Source organism: Plectropomus leopardus, chromosome 4, assembly GCF_008729295.1.
Source record: "Plectropomus leopardus isolate mb chromosome 4, YSFRI_Pleo_2.0, whole genome shotgun sequence".
Taxonomy (NCBI): domain Eukaryota; kingdom Metazoa; phylum Chordata; class Actinopteri; order Perciformes; family Serranidae; genus Plectropomus; species Plectropomus leopardus.
The window spans coordinates 28,260,057-28,276,703 of NC_056466.1; the positions used below are offsets into that span (position 1 = coordinate 28,260,057).

At 38.0% G+C, this 16,647-nt stretch overlaps 1 protein-coding gene across 2 annotated transcripts; it reads left to right on the plus strand.

The window, feature by feature from the left end:
• The first annotated feature begins 729 nt into the window (after nucleotides 1-729).
• LOC121942072 lies at nucleotides 730-15,362 on the plus strand. 2 transcript variants are annotated; one of them, XM_042485161.1, is made up of 9 exons: nucleotides 730-835; nucleotides 8,625-8,698; nucleotides 8,803-9,141; nucleotides 9,568-9,855; nucleotides 10,887-11,006; nucleotides 12,645-12,677; nucleotides 13,380-13,418; nucleotides 13,530-13,577; nucleotides 13,705-15,362. In XM_042485161.1, the coding sequence occupies exons 2-8, from the start codon at nucleotides 8,629-8,631 to the stop codon at nucleotides 13,562-13,564; spliced, it is 924 nt and encodes a 307-aa protein (XP_042341095.1). In that variant the 5' UTR covers nucleotides 730-835; nucleotides 8,625-8,628; the 3' UTR covers nucleotides 13,565-13,577; nucleotides 13,705-15,362. The 2 variants fall into 2 exon arrangements, with proteins under 2 accessions (XP_042341095.1, XP_042341096.1); XM_042485162.1 differs by lacking the exon at nucleotides 12,645-12,677.
• Nucleotides 15,363-16,647: the final 1,285 nt, after the last annotated feature.

Sequence of the window (16,647 nt, forward strand, 5' to 3'; positions counted from 1 at the left end):
TAAAGGTTTGAATTATATTTTTTGCACAACACTGTGGGCTTAAAAGGGTTGTCTGCTGACATTTACTTTGAACGTGCATTAGGAAAGACTCCTTTAATGGTCAGTATGAACAGAAGAAATTTTTTAAATGTCCATATGGGCATTTTATTAAATGACAGACATCATAGAAGTTACCCTACCTATCCCATAAGTCTGCAGAAAAAATAAAATAACAGTAGAGCAACAAAAAGTGATTATGTTGTTGAATTATATATGCTAGTTGAAATTATGTCAATATGGAGAGGAATTGCATGCTGAGACTCTATTATTTTACAGTTAATATTAGTAATTATTTGATGTGCATAGAATAATACCAGTGCAGTTACATTTGACACTAATCCTTTTAGGAATATAAAAAGGGCAGCTTTACAAGAAGTTATCCAAAAAGCAGCAAAAAGAGTAATAGTTAAAAGAAAATTTGATAAATCATGATAAAACGTCTAATGGAGGGGAAGTAAGCCTTTATGGTTTAGTGCAAAAGTGGTAGAATTCAGCGTCATACAGATACAAGAACAAAGTGTGCAAAGGTGTTCATTTTTTTCTCATATTATGTACTTATTATTAAGTGTTACAGTAGATTTAAGTTTCTTCTGTCTTCTTTTATGCGGATTTAGCTCAGAGCCAAGGGGGCAGGTCCATACTGTGCTGTTCTGCAGTGTAACGCGCGCCTGGTGTCTCATACCGAAAGTGAAAGCAAAATGCGATCAAGACAACAAGACATAGACGTCTAGTCGGCATTCAAACAGCTGTCCTACCACGAAGAGACGTCGCCCTGTACAGTGGAGGAGCGTGTACGGTGAGTTTGACGTTACATTATGGTTGTTTTGGACGAAGACTACATGTTGCAACATGCGGTGTGAAGTTATCAAGTGGGGAAGTGACTCTAACTAAAACATACCGTAGCTAAGTTAACCTCCACATGTTCGTGATTTAATAAATGGCTCTATGTTTATTAAACACTGTATTTTGTTAGTGAAGTGACAGAAGAAGTGTGTAAGTATGGATGATGTTTTTCTTCAGGCACGGTGAGACGGCTTAACTGGGTTAATTGCCCTCGTGACTTCAGCCTCGCTCTAAAATCCTCAATGTGTTCACTTCTTATGGCCTCTTGCACTCTTATGGTCGTTTTGAGACTTGATGGAAACACGAATTGGCGGCTTTATCAAGAGTTTTTAGTGCTTCGTCTTTCAGAATGAATTAAAGGGAAGTGAAACGTTGGCTTGAGTTGTTACAATATTTGCATACACAGCACGAGCGCCACGGAAGACTGGAGCATAGGATAGACGTGGACGTATTTTCCATTTTCAATATGGCTGTTTGCTGACCTTTGTAGACGACCGAGCACAGAGTTTACATCACGATAAGAGCTGAAAATGAGGAAGGAAGCATACTTTATCACCAAACAGAGGCTAGTATTATATCATTTCCACATAGTAAATTTAACAAGAAATATATTGAGTCAGTTTACTTGTTCTGTAAGGGACTGTGCTTCATTTATAAGAGGATATTGGTGGCTGGGGTGTGACTTTTTATTTATCCATGTAATGTTCACCTTCCCAGACGCTACAGATATTTTATTTTAAGCCTCCTTGAGTGACAGGGGAAAATGCATGACTCTCCCTACATCATAAATAATAATATAATTTTTTTAATATTCACATCAAATATAGGCCAAGAACAAACACCACAGGAGTAAGTGTTATCACCAAAACAATATCCTAAGAAAATGCAAATGCTTGTTACAAATTGCATCATTACACAAGCTGTGTGCACACTTCGGCAAAATACAGGCACATGGCTTGACAACCATCCATCATTGGTTCTATCACACAAAAGCAACAAAATTAATAAGCCCAGACATCACAGGCACACTTAAAGCACACAGTCAGCTGGTGTTAGCAACACATGCACATTATGTTTATTTCCAAATACACAACCTTGGCAATATCAGTATGGTGGCACGTTATTATAATTTACAGACTTCCTCTTTGATGTTGGAAAGCTAAACATTAAAATTTTGAAACGTGATTCTGCAGTTGTAAAAAACAAAAAAAAAAGTTTTTTTTTACTATTGTCATACATGAGCGCATAATTTTATATTTTTACAGGATCTGTTAAGTGCAAACCGTTTATTTTTGGCAAAACAATTTAAGTGACTTGTAGGGAAGCCTTTGTTTTGCATGATATGTTCAAGGACTGTCATCATTTCTGTTTTTACAGATTCTGGCAATTTTCATAGTGTAATTTTGGAAATTTTGCTAACAGTAGACCAAACAGTAAATACGGTATATTTTCATCCCTTGATTCGCAAGGTAGTCAGCCCAAACAAAATGTGGTTAGTCTTGGCTTCCCTTTTATGTTAATTGCAGTAAGAAAACAGTATAATAAAAGAGCAATGATACTGGTAGCAAAGTGCACATCCTGCCATTGTCTGTTTATGTCGCTTATCAATAGTTAGAAAGAAGGACCTTTTGAAACTCGCAAGTGGGGTTTTATTTTGTCAGCCTCTCTGTGTGAAATGAGGGAATGTTGGCATTGGGCTCTTTATCAGACTGAGCAGTTGGGAAGTTATGAAAGGGTGAAAGTTGCATAATAAAATAGTGTCAAAAGTGAGGACTGAGCCGATGTGTTGTGGCATGAAGACGTTGTGTGAGCTTCTTTTATGACTGTACTGTCAAGACAACAGACTGTCTTTATTTTTATGGCCCTGGTTTGTTTCACTCATGGATGTGTAAAGAGAATGGCTCCACCAGCTCCCATTTCAGACTCAGGGGCCCATAATTAGGGTGGGTTGTCAGCTAGGGCCCCAATGAGTCAGTCAGGCTGATATGGACTTGTATTAGCTTGGGATTCAGGATTTTTTTTTTTTTTTTTTTTGGGCAGATATTCAACACGCTGATATTTAACAACTCATTTGGCTGATATTTGATACCAATATCAATATATCCACTTTTTTCCCAGCCTCCTTGCAAGTGATCATCGTGACTCTTTTGTAGTAGAATTAACATTATGTTATGCATATTCTTAATTCAATGGCCCGCCAGCAGATGGAGGCATGAAATACAATGTTTTTTTATGTATGTAATAGCCATTTATTGTGCAAAATTGAAAAAAAATGTTGGCTGATCCTGATTCATTTTAAAGCCCATACCAACAGATACCGATAACATGCTGATATTATCGTGCATTCCTAGTATTAGCTTATCATAGACTAAATAAAAACAACATATGTGTTCTTTCTTTTCTCTTAAATGCATATGTATCCCTTTTTTTCATTCTGTGTCCCTTCTCTAAATTTGAACATTTTCGGGGTCTCTGAGCACAGCTCATGTGAAGCTCTCCATGAGTTTTTTTTCTTCTCAGCAGCAGTTTGTGACTCACAGGATGAATAATTGATCTGTCAATCCTTTCACAGCTGATCAGATCAATGGGTGTAAACTTTTAGACCTGGCACAATGACTGGTTAAGTTTCACTCTGCATTCTGAGATGTGCAATGCATAACTGAATAGTATATATATATCTCAGTTGGAAACCCTTCAGTGCTTGTTAAGATGCAACCAGCCAGTACGTCATACCCCTGTATCTCCCTTCATAATAATCTTACTAGTCTGCAAAAATTAATTCTCAGTTAAAAAATATATATATATACATATATATAAGCCAATATATAGTCCATGGATATTTTTTAAACTGAAATGCCAGTAGTGTTGTGGCCACAGTATCAACTAAACTCCCCTACAGCACAGCTCCTTAATCTTGCAGATCTTATGCTTCAAGAGTTCATGAGGAAGGGGACTGTCAGGATGTTCACTGTTAGTATCCACACAGGAAGTGCTCAGACCGGCCAAGCCAACTGGGCTTTGTCAGTGTTCTTATATGAAGAAAAGAAGTATGATAGAACACATATTGGAGGGACCACTGAATTTTAAACTATATTTCTGTTGTTTAAACCAAAACCTTCATATTCTGTGGCGCGTCAGACGTGACAGCGTGTAACGCCAGGGTTGGATTGACTTTTGGTCTGAGATGGCGTTCTCGTAGGATGTGTTGTGTATCTTCAGTCTGGCCACATCACATGATAATTACACGGATTACTTGCTGTTGCAGTTGTGCGGGATGAGCAGATGTTTCTTCACCCTCTCCAAGAAATACGGACATCCTCCACCACACAGCTGCAGTGCTTTTAATTATCCTATTGGGAATGCATTTGTGAACCAAAGTTGTGTGTATTGAGCTTCTTTCACTTCATATTTGTCCAGTTTAATAATGTAAGAATTCCCCACCAACACAAGTCGCTCAGTCGTTTTGTGTTGTCATAATAGAGACCATTTCAAATGATGAATAAAAGCCTGTTTTCTTTTTTGACTATGTGGCTGAATAAGGTGTGCCCAAAGCGATACCAACTCAGGACCGAGCAGTATCGCATTGACTTGACAACAAGTACAGTGACAACACAGATAAAACTGAGTAGATATGGATGCATGCAGACTGAAATACAAAAAAAAAAACCACAAGCAAACAATGATTTCATTGCAGGAGCAGAGAAACCAGGTGTGCAGCAATCCACAACTTTAATACTTGACTTTCTACAAGGGAAGTAAAAAAGCACAGAGATGCAGAGGTCAACATAGATATTTGCCCTCGCTGTGTCAAGATGAAAGGATATTGCCTAAGATTTGGCAACTCTTAATCTCTCTTTCTCTTTCAGTATGACTGCCCGTTTTAATGTGCAGGGTGAAGTGTTTTGTCAAGTGTAAGTAATCACAAGCACTTAAAAAGTTAGTGAACAGCTGGTCAAACCAGTTTCTGAAGCAGTCTTGTGTCAGACCGACAGTAACAATATGGGAGACTGCAGAAGCATACTTGTAGATATGTTTATGCTACAGATACATTCATTTATTTTTAATTAAGGTACTGTACTGCATAACAGCAACCCAAATTACCAGCCCTCTTAAGATAATATGAAGCCAGTGAAAAATTCTTTTCAATAGGACGCTGAGTAATGGCTGAAATCAAAGGCAGACTGCACAAACAAAAGTCAGAGTATCTGCAGAGCCAGAATCATTTCACAGTCAAGTTGAAACAGACTTGCAAAAGTGACCTGGCAAGTTGGGTGATCAGATATCCAGACTAAAGATCTTATCTACTTTTTTTCTGACTTTATTTTGTGTATGTGCTGTGTTTTTTAAAAAGCCCATTGAGAGACAAAAGTTGCAAAGTCGTGTAGGCTATAAAAAGCAATGGGGAATTTTATCAGCGATCATCCAACACTCATATCAGTTCCTTTAAAAAAATAAACATACATGAAGACACACACACAGAAACAGAAAACACTGTATTCTCTTGAGACAGTATTACAGTTTTCTGTGTAGCTGCAGTCACTGGCTAAATATTTTTATATTTAGCGGCACATGGCTAAATATTTTTATATTTAGCCATGTGCCAGAAGAGAAAAGTTGGGTAAAAGTATTTTTTAAACTAATAGAATGATTTGTTTTAATGTGCACATGCTACATATCTTTTTTTATGGCCCTGTGTTTGCAATGGCTGTTGCTGGAGGCATTAAGTACATCTCATTCTCGTGAACGCGATATCACAAGAAAGCTCTGAGAAAAATGTTCACATTTGGCACAAATCTCAACTTGAACTTAAACTAATTAGATTTTGAAGATCAAAAGTTAATGTCTGTGTTGGATCAGCATCATTCCCATGAATGCGGTATCGAGGTCTTGAGGGAGTTGCCTCGAATTTGGTACAAACATCCACTTGGACCCAAGGATGAACTGATATATATTTGATGGTTAAAGGTCACTGTGATCTCACAAAACTTGTTTCTTTCATAACTCAAGAGTTCATTCGCTAATTATGACAAAATTTCACACAAATGTCTAATAGGATAAAATGATGACATGATGGCATTTTATATCCTAAAGGCCAAAGGATAACTTTACTATGGCATCATAATGTTCTGCAAAAACAGTTTTCTGGACATGCGGTCGCAACCAAAGAGCAGAAGGGGAGACATTATTTCAGATACTGAATTGATTAGTGGGAAGCATCCATTTTTACAGAGACGGTGATGCAAACTTTAACTGCATCTTGACTGATTGGCTGAGGCATAAGGCCATAATTCTAGTTCACTCTTACCTCAGCAGGCTGGGATTCCACAGAGGACCATCTCTACGTCATTTAATACAAAAAAAAAAAGATCAAATTGACCTGTTTTTCAAAATAAGCAGTTTTGTCAACTCCTTAAGAAAAAAAAATCCAAAGAATATAATTTTAAGGAACAGTGAACAACAGCTGTGAGAATTGCGTGGGTGTAAAATACACAAAGAGATATGTTTATGCTGGTCTGAACAATGAGCCAAGCACCAAGGCACAGAAAACTGAAAGTGTATAACGAACTGAAAAAACAGATCAAGTAATGGACATCTCACTTCTTTCATGTCTTTCCGCTTTATTTCATAAAGCTTTGAAGATCTTTCCCCCCTTGTGCGTTGTGCTGCCAGGTGAGGGTAACGCCCTACCTCTTTTGAAGAAAAGCACAGAAAGATATTTATCTATGGCTGCCATTATCGATGGCATGATAAAGTCAAGTTACAAACAAAAAAAAACAAAAGTGAAGTGAAAACAGAGAACCAGACATAGATATCAGAGTATAAGAATATTTCTGATTGCTGGAGGTTGTAAGGACACAGTACAAGAGACCACAAGGGATCGACAGTCAGCTAAGTCAGAAGTTTTGCATAATTGTGGTAGTGCGGCTGACACACACTGACAATTGTGCATGCTTAATAGAAAAAAAAAGATTCTTAGCAGGCACAGCTAGGACCATTTTATTCAGTTTTGCATATATTTTAAAAAATGTTCAGTCTCAGTTTGAGAGTTGGGCTTCCTCCTATGCAAGATCTAGTGTGCTCTTTGTCTTAAAGCTTTTTATGTTTTGAAATTAACAATTTGATTTTTGTGTAGAAGGGACTAAAGCCATTCTGATGCCGGATGATGAGTTGCACATTGTTCTTTGTATATTCAGTAATTCACACCATTGCTTGTGGTCCTGTGAAAATGAGTGCATTCAAACAAACTAGTCAATAAAACGCAGATGAGATTGCTGTTTAGCGGGTCATCTTTGTGTAAACAAACTGGTCCGCACTTTAGGATCTTGCAGTTTAACAAATGACAAATAGGCTGAACCATAAATAACGTCACAGGGTAGAGAATCTATTTTTGTGCAGGCATACAGTGCAGGGTTTCCCCGAGGAAACGGTTTAGCTAAGTTTATCTGCGACTGAGCTGACCTATGACCAGTTTAATTAATGATCAGAATGATAATTCTGTGTGAAATAGTTCCTCAAGTCTTTTTCCCAGTAGGTTATGTTTGGTTGATGTATTAAATTGGGGAGCCCATTTCTGCACCAAGTGGTAACTTAAAAAAAAAAAGGCAACGTTGAAGTTCAAAAAACTGCAGTTCATTGAATGGCATAATCAACCACTCATCGGCTCGGACCAGGTCAACACACCTTTGCTCTGTTTTCATCACATTCAATAGAGAGCAAAAACTTTTTTTTAAATTCTTCCCAGCATCTGTTACAATACAACAGCTGGAGGCCTGGCCTGCTGACGGATTAGCTTCCCACACTGTCATCTGAGGGAGGCAGATAAATGGTTCCATCTGCAGACTGACATGCTACAGCCACTGATAACTCTATTGATCTTGTGAAACCAACATAAGACTGCTGCAAAACAAACCTGTCCTGCACTACATACCTTTCTGGTGCTTGCAGTACCATGTAGCCTAAGTAGCACCTGGAGCATCACTATTTTTATTTGCAATTAAGGTCGACATCTGTCTGTCTCATGACGTGATCCGTTTCAGAATCATGTCTCACATAAGACATTTTCGGTGATGTGCCCAGAGTTAAGAATTGGCAAAAAAAAAAGGGATCATGTCGTGGTTGCCAGTTTATATAAGAAATAAAACTAAAGAATAATTCAAGGATCATTAAATAATACAAATATACAACCAGAAAAACACCAGATAACATATTTAATCTCGTTTTTTTTTTTTTTTTTGGTGTGGACTGCACCAGAGATTTAATTACACCACCTCCTCTGGCCATAATAATACCAGGGGTGCCTTTGGTACGATGCTTGGTGAGCTGTCCTGTACATGCTGCACCGAACCCTTTAAAACCTGGATCAACATTAGTCTTATTTTGAGCTGCGACCAGACCCCTTTTTACAAGCTGCTAAACCATTTTGAGCAAATTAGTATATTTTAAAGGGGGAAATTACAGTGTTAAACATTTTGAAGCTTTTTTTTTCAGTTTTCAGCACTTTTTTTTTTGTTTCTGGCTTTTTTTTAAAGGAAGTTTTTCTTCAGGAAATTTTCCTATAACTTTTGCTCATTAAGTTGCTCGTTGCCTTGGTTTTTTTTTTAAAGAAATCAAGCTAATTTGTTCAGGTTTCAAAGGGCGAAATTCTCAGTAATAGATCCTCTGTGAGTTAAACGTGTGTACAGTATGTGATTGTTACATTTTGTCTGATTCCCAATGAAGAATTGTACATTTTGTAATTTCAGGTAAATGAACATGGCCTCAAGGGGTATCCTTTTTGCTGTCTTTGCCATCTGTATCATCAGCAAAGGAAATACATGTAAGTGTTGCCTTATGTAAGAATTTCAAGTATTTTAAGTTAATGCTGCTTGCTACTGATGTAATTTGCCATTGCATTTAAAAAACAAACATTTTTTTCTTCAGCTTTTGTACACGTGAAATGCAAGGATATATCGGTGGGACGGCATGGCCAGCAGTCACTGCTTGAGTGTGTCGTCAAAACCAACGAAGACGTAAAAGAAGTAACCATCAAGACAGTCATTTGGAAAAAAGAGGGCGATGACAGTCCCATACTGTTTTTTCACTCCAAGAATACTGGACTGAAGCCAGGTTACTCATTTGCTGAGCCATCCTGGAATGTGAGAAACACAAATGTATCTCTGCTCATCGCCAACACTGCTTTACAGCACGAAGGGAATTACACATGTTATGTGATGACAGACAGCGGTGATGGCAAGAGTGGCATCAGCCTCAAAGTCACAGGTAAGGTCCTCCAGCTGTGGTTGAAATATTTTGACTGTCACAGAGAGGTGACCATTTTGAGGTGAGAAATTATTCTTAAAAATAGTTCCTTCAAACTCATTTCAAGTCAAACCAAGAGTAAACATCAGTACATTTTAGTAACAATCAGAAAATGTTTTTCAAGATTAATTTGTTGCTTTGATGGGGTGAAGATTGTTAGAGATCCTGGGGACTTTCCTGGCCTGTCCGTTTGGTATTTCCCTTCACGTAGTTTTACTTTCAGTGTTACCAAGAATCACACAAACACTTGTTGTAAGTTTCTTTATTATTTGTCTTGCATGTATTGTATTAAATGATACTTGTTAAATTTTATGGGTTTTATTGTTGTCATTTGATTGAGGTGCAATGTTCAGCTTAATGACCAGCTTTTTTATTTTCTTTTTGCAGCCAAGTACAACAAACCAGTCATACGCTACAACTCTGCGGCAAAAAATGAGACCCTGATATGCGAGTCTGATGGCGGCTACCCGAAAGGTCAAATTGGCTGGGTGGATTGGACAAAAAGCTCTCGAATGCAGGCGGAGCGGACAGAAAGTGGTCTGTTTCACCTCTCCAGCAAGCTGCCTTTACAGTCAGGATCCACTTTCCCAAGCTACACCTGCATAGTCTTCAATGCCAGTGGAGGCAAAGAGGAAGAGACCACATTTGTATTTCCAACACCAGAAAAATATAAAGGTATATGCTGTTGGCTCAATCCTGTTTCTCTCAGTTAGAAGTAAGGTATATTAGTTTTGGTTTTTATTTCCCGATGTTCATTAATCGCTAACAAACTGCATAACCTTTCAGAAAAAAAAGAAGGGAAATACAAAATGGGCTTTGCTTTAAGTCCTGCGCTCCGTTGCCTCAGTGAACTGTAGCTCTGCATTTCAAAGTGCTATCAACTAATAGGTGGGGAAATTTTTATGTTTTATGATGTAAATGTCCAGCCATATTCAGTGTTCCCAAAGTCATGGAAAACCTGAAGAAGTAATAAAATTCCACAATCTCATTTTCCAGGCATTGAAAAGCCATGGAATTAGTAGAATAAAAAAAGATAGTTTTGAAAGGATAGCCATCCATGCAACGTAACATAACGGCGAATTTATTTTCTGCAAGTCAGCCAGAGGGTGGGCATAGTGTTTATACAACTGTGCTGTTGGGTTAGGATGGTGGGACAGTGGATCCGGTAACAGCAAACACAGAGGCAACACAGAGGAGGAGTTAAATGCTAACAGAAACCAAAAACTGTATTCCCCCGCATTCGTCTTTCATCTCTCTTTGGTCGTTGTGTTGATGTTTACTGAAAAGCCAGGCTGCGACATGTCCCCCAATCTGACCATCTGTTTCCAAACTTCAAAACAAGGTTCTTCACAAAGAAAGATCACTGCGTGACAGACTGAGCCTGATAGGGCGGGGTAATGCCTCCTTTATCACAGTCCTCGACCCACCATACATTTTCATGGATGGGAAAAGTCATCAACAGGTTCACTTAGCAGCTTCACAGCCACCTTATCTGAGCTGTAAGCTGCCACATACGGTGAAAGTCATTTGCACACCCCTCTGAGAGTAAAAGTGAAAGGGAATGTAGGCTGCTAATGTATTACCAGGGGATTTTCCCACCAGTGTATGCCATGCATATCACATTTCATCAACAGCACTTACATTTTTACTCTTTGACTTCATGAATTTGTACATTTAATCTTTATTATTCAATTTGATTTATTCAGAACTCGGGGGGGACCCAGCCAAAGTGTATCTGGCCACCAAAATAGTGGCTCCTGTGGTGGTCATCGGATCACTGCTTGTAGGGCTGCTGTTGGTGCTGATTTTTAGAGGGCGGTTTAGAGGTGAGTACTCACACAGGTTGTGTTTTGTTTATTAAAAGTTGCTGGTTTAATTTAGTTTTTCCTGCTTCCTTTAAGAAACAAGAGTTCATCACATTCACATTTTTTAGACCACACCCAGATGGCCAAAAACAAATGCACTCACAGTTTTGAATTGCACCTAGCACTTGTTTCTTATAATTTTAATGAATTTATCAAGGCAAATTGAACAAAAGCCTTTGCCAAAAAAATGTAATGTAGTGTATCATTATGTCAGATACATTAATACACACTGCCATTTTCCTGATCTAAATAAAAATAATATCTCAGAAAGGACTTAAAGGGTAACAATTTTTAAGTCATTTTTAGGGCAATAGTGACATTCCCATATGAAAATTGAAATAGGTTTTGCTTGCTGTAATAATTGCCTCTGTTCATACTTCCTTTCAAAGTAACATTGAACCCCCAAATTACCATTTGCCATTTGTCAGTAATTATCTATATCCCGTCTTACCTTGAATCTGTGAAGAAAAGTTATTTTTTCTTGCATGCTTCTACAGTGAATGAGGAATCCAAAAAATGGAGTAAATTCCTATCAGTTGACAAAAAAGGTGGATGTGTTTAATAACAGCAAAACTATATTACAGTATCGGTCCACAAACTCTCCCACATTTTTTGCAGTACAACCCAAGTCTCATTTATCCAATCATCTGCTCAGTACTTCACAAAACACGTGCATTTTTTTTTTTTTTTTTTGCAAAAACATGACTATTTAAAACTAAGACTTTAACAGTCTTATACACTGATGAGTTGCAAGCATTTGTGTTTGAACTCAATGGAGTGAGGGGAGCAGAGTGCAAAAGCACACTCTTGCCAAAGGTCTCATATGGAAAGTGTTTTAAAAGTAATGTTTTTGTGAAAATGCATGTGTTTGGGAAGCTCTGAGCATATAACAGGATAAGTTAGACTTGAATTGTACTGCACAAGTTGTGTGAGAGTTTATATACAAATGTTTTGACATAGTTTTGTTGTTGTTAAATTTGGACCCTATATACCCCAATAAATTAATCCCCTTTTTTGGGGCCCTTTGTTCCCCATGGAAGCATGCAAGAAAACTAAAGTTTTGTTCACAAATTCAACATAACGCAAGGTAAGTAACTGATATACAAGTGATCATATTGTGAGGTATTCCTTTAACCTATGGTAATCAGTCGTATGTAGTGACTTGCAGTATTTCTGATTGAGTACACAATTACAGAAATACTATAGAATAATTCCTGTAAAATTTCATTGTGAAATTGAATTCCTTCTCTCAGTGTAGAGTTTGAATACCGAAGTTCTCAAATGTGTTGTATTTCATCAGTGGCTTTACTTCTCTATAATATAGAGCTAACAGGAACTAACCAAACAATAGATGAAATTTGACACTACAATAGCTGCAGGTTGAAAAACCTGAATAACACCTGGCAAGCAGCCATGTTACTAAAGATGGGAAAGTACGGTCTTTTTTTGTAGTAAACAGGAATCAAGCTGGGATTAGTCTAAAACATTAGAGTGGAAAGACTTTCCATTGTTAGACAGCATTTTTACAAAATGTCTCACAAAGATAGATGATGCAAGCAAAAGCAGATATCTGATCCTCATTTGTCATTTTCTCGACAGAGACTCGGAGGCCTTCTGTAGTGCCCCTTATGGGTACGTCCACCTTTGGACATACTATTCCTGCTGTTTTTATTCCAACTTGGGCTTTCTTTGGAGAAAAGCTTTAAATAAAGCTTCTATTCATTTTTCTCCATCTAACAGCTTGCTTTAGCTACCTGAAACACTCAGTATCTGCTACAGAACTTCTCACAGATTATTGACTGGTTTCTGTAGCTAAAATTAATCAAAAATTAAACATCTTTTTTAAAAAAAACTTTGCTATTTTTTCCCCACTAATGAATGTTTAGTCAGTGGCTGTCTGGACTGTGTGTCTTGAGAAAACACGAAACCAAACTCACTCACCACAGCCAGATTTCTGATTTCATTCTAAGCCTGTTGAGGCATGTGCTCCCGCTGAGTTTTGAGCATTGTTTATTAACTCAGTCAGGGTGCATGTTTATCTGTGACTGGGAACGTTTACTGGCTCTGCACTAACTGTTATCGTTGTATCTAAACTGCTTACTGGTTTTCCTCTGACATTGAAGATGTCTGGGGAAATACAGAGATATTTACTACACTACATAAAGATTTTTCCATTGCTGGTGGGGAACTGGGCTTGGTTACTTATCAGTTTTTGAATCACAGTATAACCTGACTCATTTGTCGGATGCCCTGCACTTACAAACTTGCTTAATATGGGGATGGTTATGCACCCACCCACGGTATCACACAGTAAACCTTTTTAATTTGTTCCAGGTGACCATGGCAGAGTCCCTAACTGTGATGTTGAGGAAGGTATGTAAAAATTCCAGTATTTTGACTTTGACTTTGTTTTATTGCTTTTTTCAGATGCAGTCATTCAATTCATGCAATTCATTCAGGTTTTGATATTAAATCTTTTTGCAGGTAATCCTCAGGAGATGGATGAAACATGCTCGTAATGCCATGCTTGAGGTAATTATATTTGAAGCAAACAATTTAGACATTAGTTTTACCCCTATTTCTTTTTGGTATACTGGCAGACCACAAGGTGATACCAAATATCTAAAAGCTCTCTTTGTCTCACTCTCTCTCTCTGCAGGAGACACTGCATGTCACATGACCTGTGCTAACTTACTGGCAACCTCTGAAATCAGCACTTCCTTGTTTGCTAATCTCCACTCTGTTATTGTACTTTCCCACATGCAGTTGGCTGTGTATATAACCAGCAATGACTTGTATTACTTTGATAAATCAGAGGAACTATAAGTGCCTCATTCAGCCAAGCTTACTGACTATACACTTCTAAATCAAGTCTCAAGCTAAAGAAAGATCTTGACTGATTTTGAATCAGTGATGGAGAACAAGAAGGCAGGGGGTCGTGTTCAGGCCTTGTGACTTTTAAACTCTGACAACCACACCAGGAGCAATGTTTGATATGGCACAAAACCACCTTCATAGTGAAATTATGACCGCAGAAAATTCCTGATGTGTTTTTGCTGTAGGAGGAAAGCATTTTGTTCATTTATGCCCGTGCAGTAACTGTAGCCTTTGGCAGCTTGGTAGGAATGGCCCTCCCTCTGTCTTCCTCTTGTCAAATATGTCAGCGTTACAAAGGAAACATTGAATCATGTTATGATAGAAGCAAGGAGGGGTGTGTGTGTGTGTGTGTGTGTGTGTGTGTGTATTCTTGAGAAATGCTAATTATGTTGATAGTTAAGTCTAATCTTACAGATTTATATATTTTTTTCATTTGTGATCCATTTTGGGGTTCTGATTCTTGACCGTCCTGACTGGCCACTGGATCAGCAAACTTTCTGTTGCTGCCATGCCGCCCTCCTGCCACGTGTGGTCGGTTAAGTCTTCGCTCGGTTAGCACAAGCTAATACAGCAGCAGTGGCTAACATTCAGCACCAAGCCGCAAAACTCACATGACATCAGAACGGCTTAAACACTGTCGTTAAACTCATTAATAATTGTTGGGTAACGTAAGCTGTGTAATGCGGACAAATAGCCCTGTCACTGTATGTGTGCGAGCAGGCTCTCACCATCTGTGCAGCGCTCACACTCCTGCAGCAACAGCTCCAAGCCATACATTCAGTGGTACGTCAAAGTCAAATACGATGTATTTACCATAGTTTGCAGTTAAGTGTGCTGAAATATCGCTAAAAAAATCAAAATTATGGCTATGCTACATAACTTCCATACACATCGTGTGTAGATAATTAAGTTATAGAATCGCTGTTGGATACTGGTATCATCAATTTTTAAACAATACTCAGCTCTGACTAGAATTATACCATCATTTTCTTTCAAAAAAGCCCACAAAAAGACACTACTACCCTGTCTGTGGCTCTCATATCCAGGTGCAGTTGTTCCCACTGATGATGTTAAAAAAGTCAGATTTATTTTCAGTTTTATTTTTTTAATAGAGAATTTGTTGAGAGCAATTTTTAGACCTAGATTTTTTAACAGTATTTGTGGCACCAGGTGGGTTTGACTCAAAATATCCTTATTTAGGGAATGGTTCCCAGCCCCTTTTCTATCACTGAGTAAACTGACGCCCTCTGTTGAAGTGACACATTTTATGGATATTTCATATTTTATTTCATGCATAACAATAGTGAATGTAATAACTGTGGGAAGTTTATACAAAATGAGCAATTTTGATTCATTGTGAGTCAATTATTTCCTGTGAATTGTGCCTTAGAGATGTTTTTCCTGGTTTTTATTTGAAATTTTATATGATTTTCTATCTGTATTATATATTTTTGTGCTTTGAACAATCATACATAGGTTTGCTTTTTTTAAAAATATATTTTGGGGGCTTTTTGCCTTGTTTTACAGGAAAGTGATAGCATGAAGGGGGGGATGACATGCAGCAGAGGGCTGAGGTTGGTATCAAACCTGCAGCTGCTGCGGCAAGGACAGAACCTTTTGTGCATCAGGTGCCTGCTCTACTACATGTGCCCCATACATAGTTGGGAGGCTTCTGTTTTGTTGAAAAATTCATTGTTTTTCTTTCCCTTTGAAACATTTGGCCATTGTTCTATTATTCTATCTTAAATACTCGGAACTTTAGAAAAAAAAAATTAAATTTCCCAAAAATGAATGAGCGGATGAGATACAGACCTACCATCTTTGTGTGTGTGTGTGTGTGTGTGTGTGTGTGTGTGTGTGTGTTTGTTTTATGTTTTTTGTTGCAGCAGAATGTTGCAATATCAGGTAGAAATTAAGGCCTGGCAGAAACAGTTTCCTGGGGTAAACCCTCGGGTTACGGATTATTAGTTCTGTAGCACCAAATACTACATAATGCAGGCCTTAGCTACACAGGTAATATATATAAGATCTGTTCATTGTTGGTTTTTGTCTTTTTAGCGATTTATAAAAAAATTGAAACATATAGAGTATCATCAGCCTTTTCTTTTGAGGGTCTGTGTTCAGAAGTCCTCATGGTTTTAAAACACTTGCTATTTCATGCTTCAAATCATGAGTCCAACTTTAAGTCTGGTGCTACCGCTCACTGCCTGAGAACACTCTATCCAAGCAAATTTCATATCCTTATTCTAACCACTGAGAAAGATCAACAGATAAATGCTGGGCGCACTTCCGCATGTCATACGATCTTCACTTGTCACTGGCTCGCCTTCGGAAAATACAGTGTGGTGTATAAAAGCCAAAAACATGTTTGTGTTCCTCTAACTGTCTTTGATGAAACTGATTATGTAACTTTCGGCAGTTGTGTGCAACTTTAGTGCCACATTAACAACTTATCTTCAATATCTTTGACAGGTTTAAGGTTTCGTTCTTCACTTCACACGATATGAGCACATAGTAATACGTGCCCATATTTTCAGGGAACATGACTTCTGATCTAAGACCTGATGGGTAATGGAGCAGGTCACAGCTGTACTTAAATGCTGTGTCCTGACACCACCGGAGCAAAGAGAACACAACAATAAAAGTAAAAAGTACATGATTAATCATCAGTGTTAATCATTGGCCTGACGTGGATACAGTAAAACACCAGTTTTAAAAAAAGGTA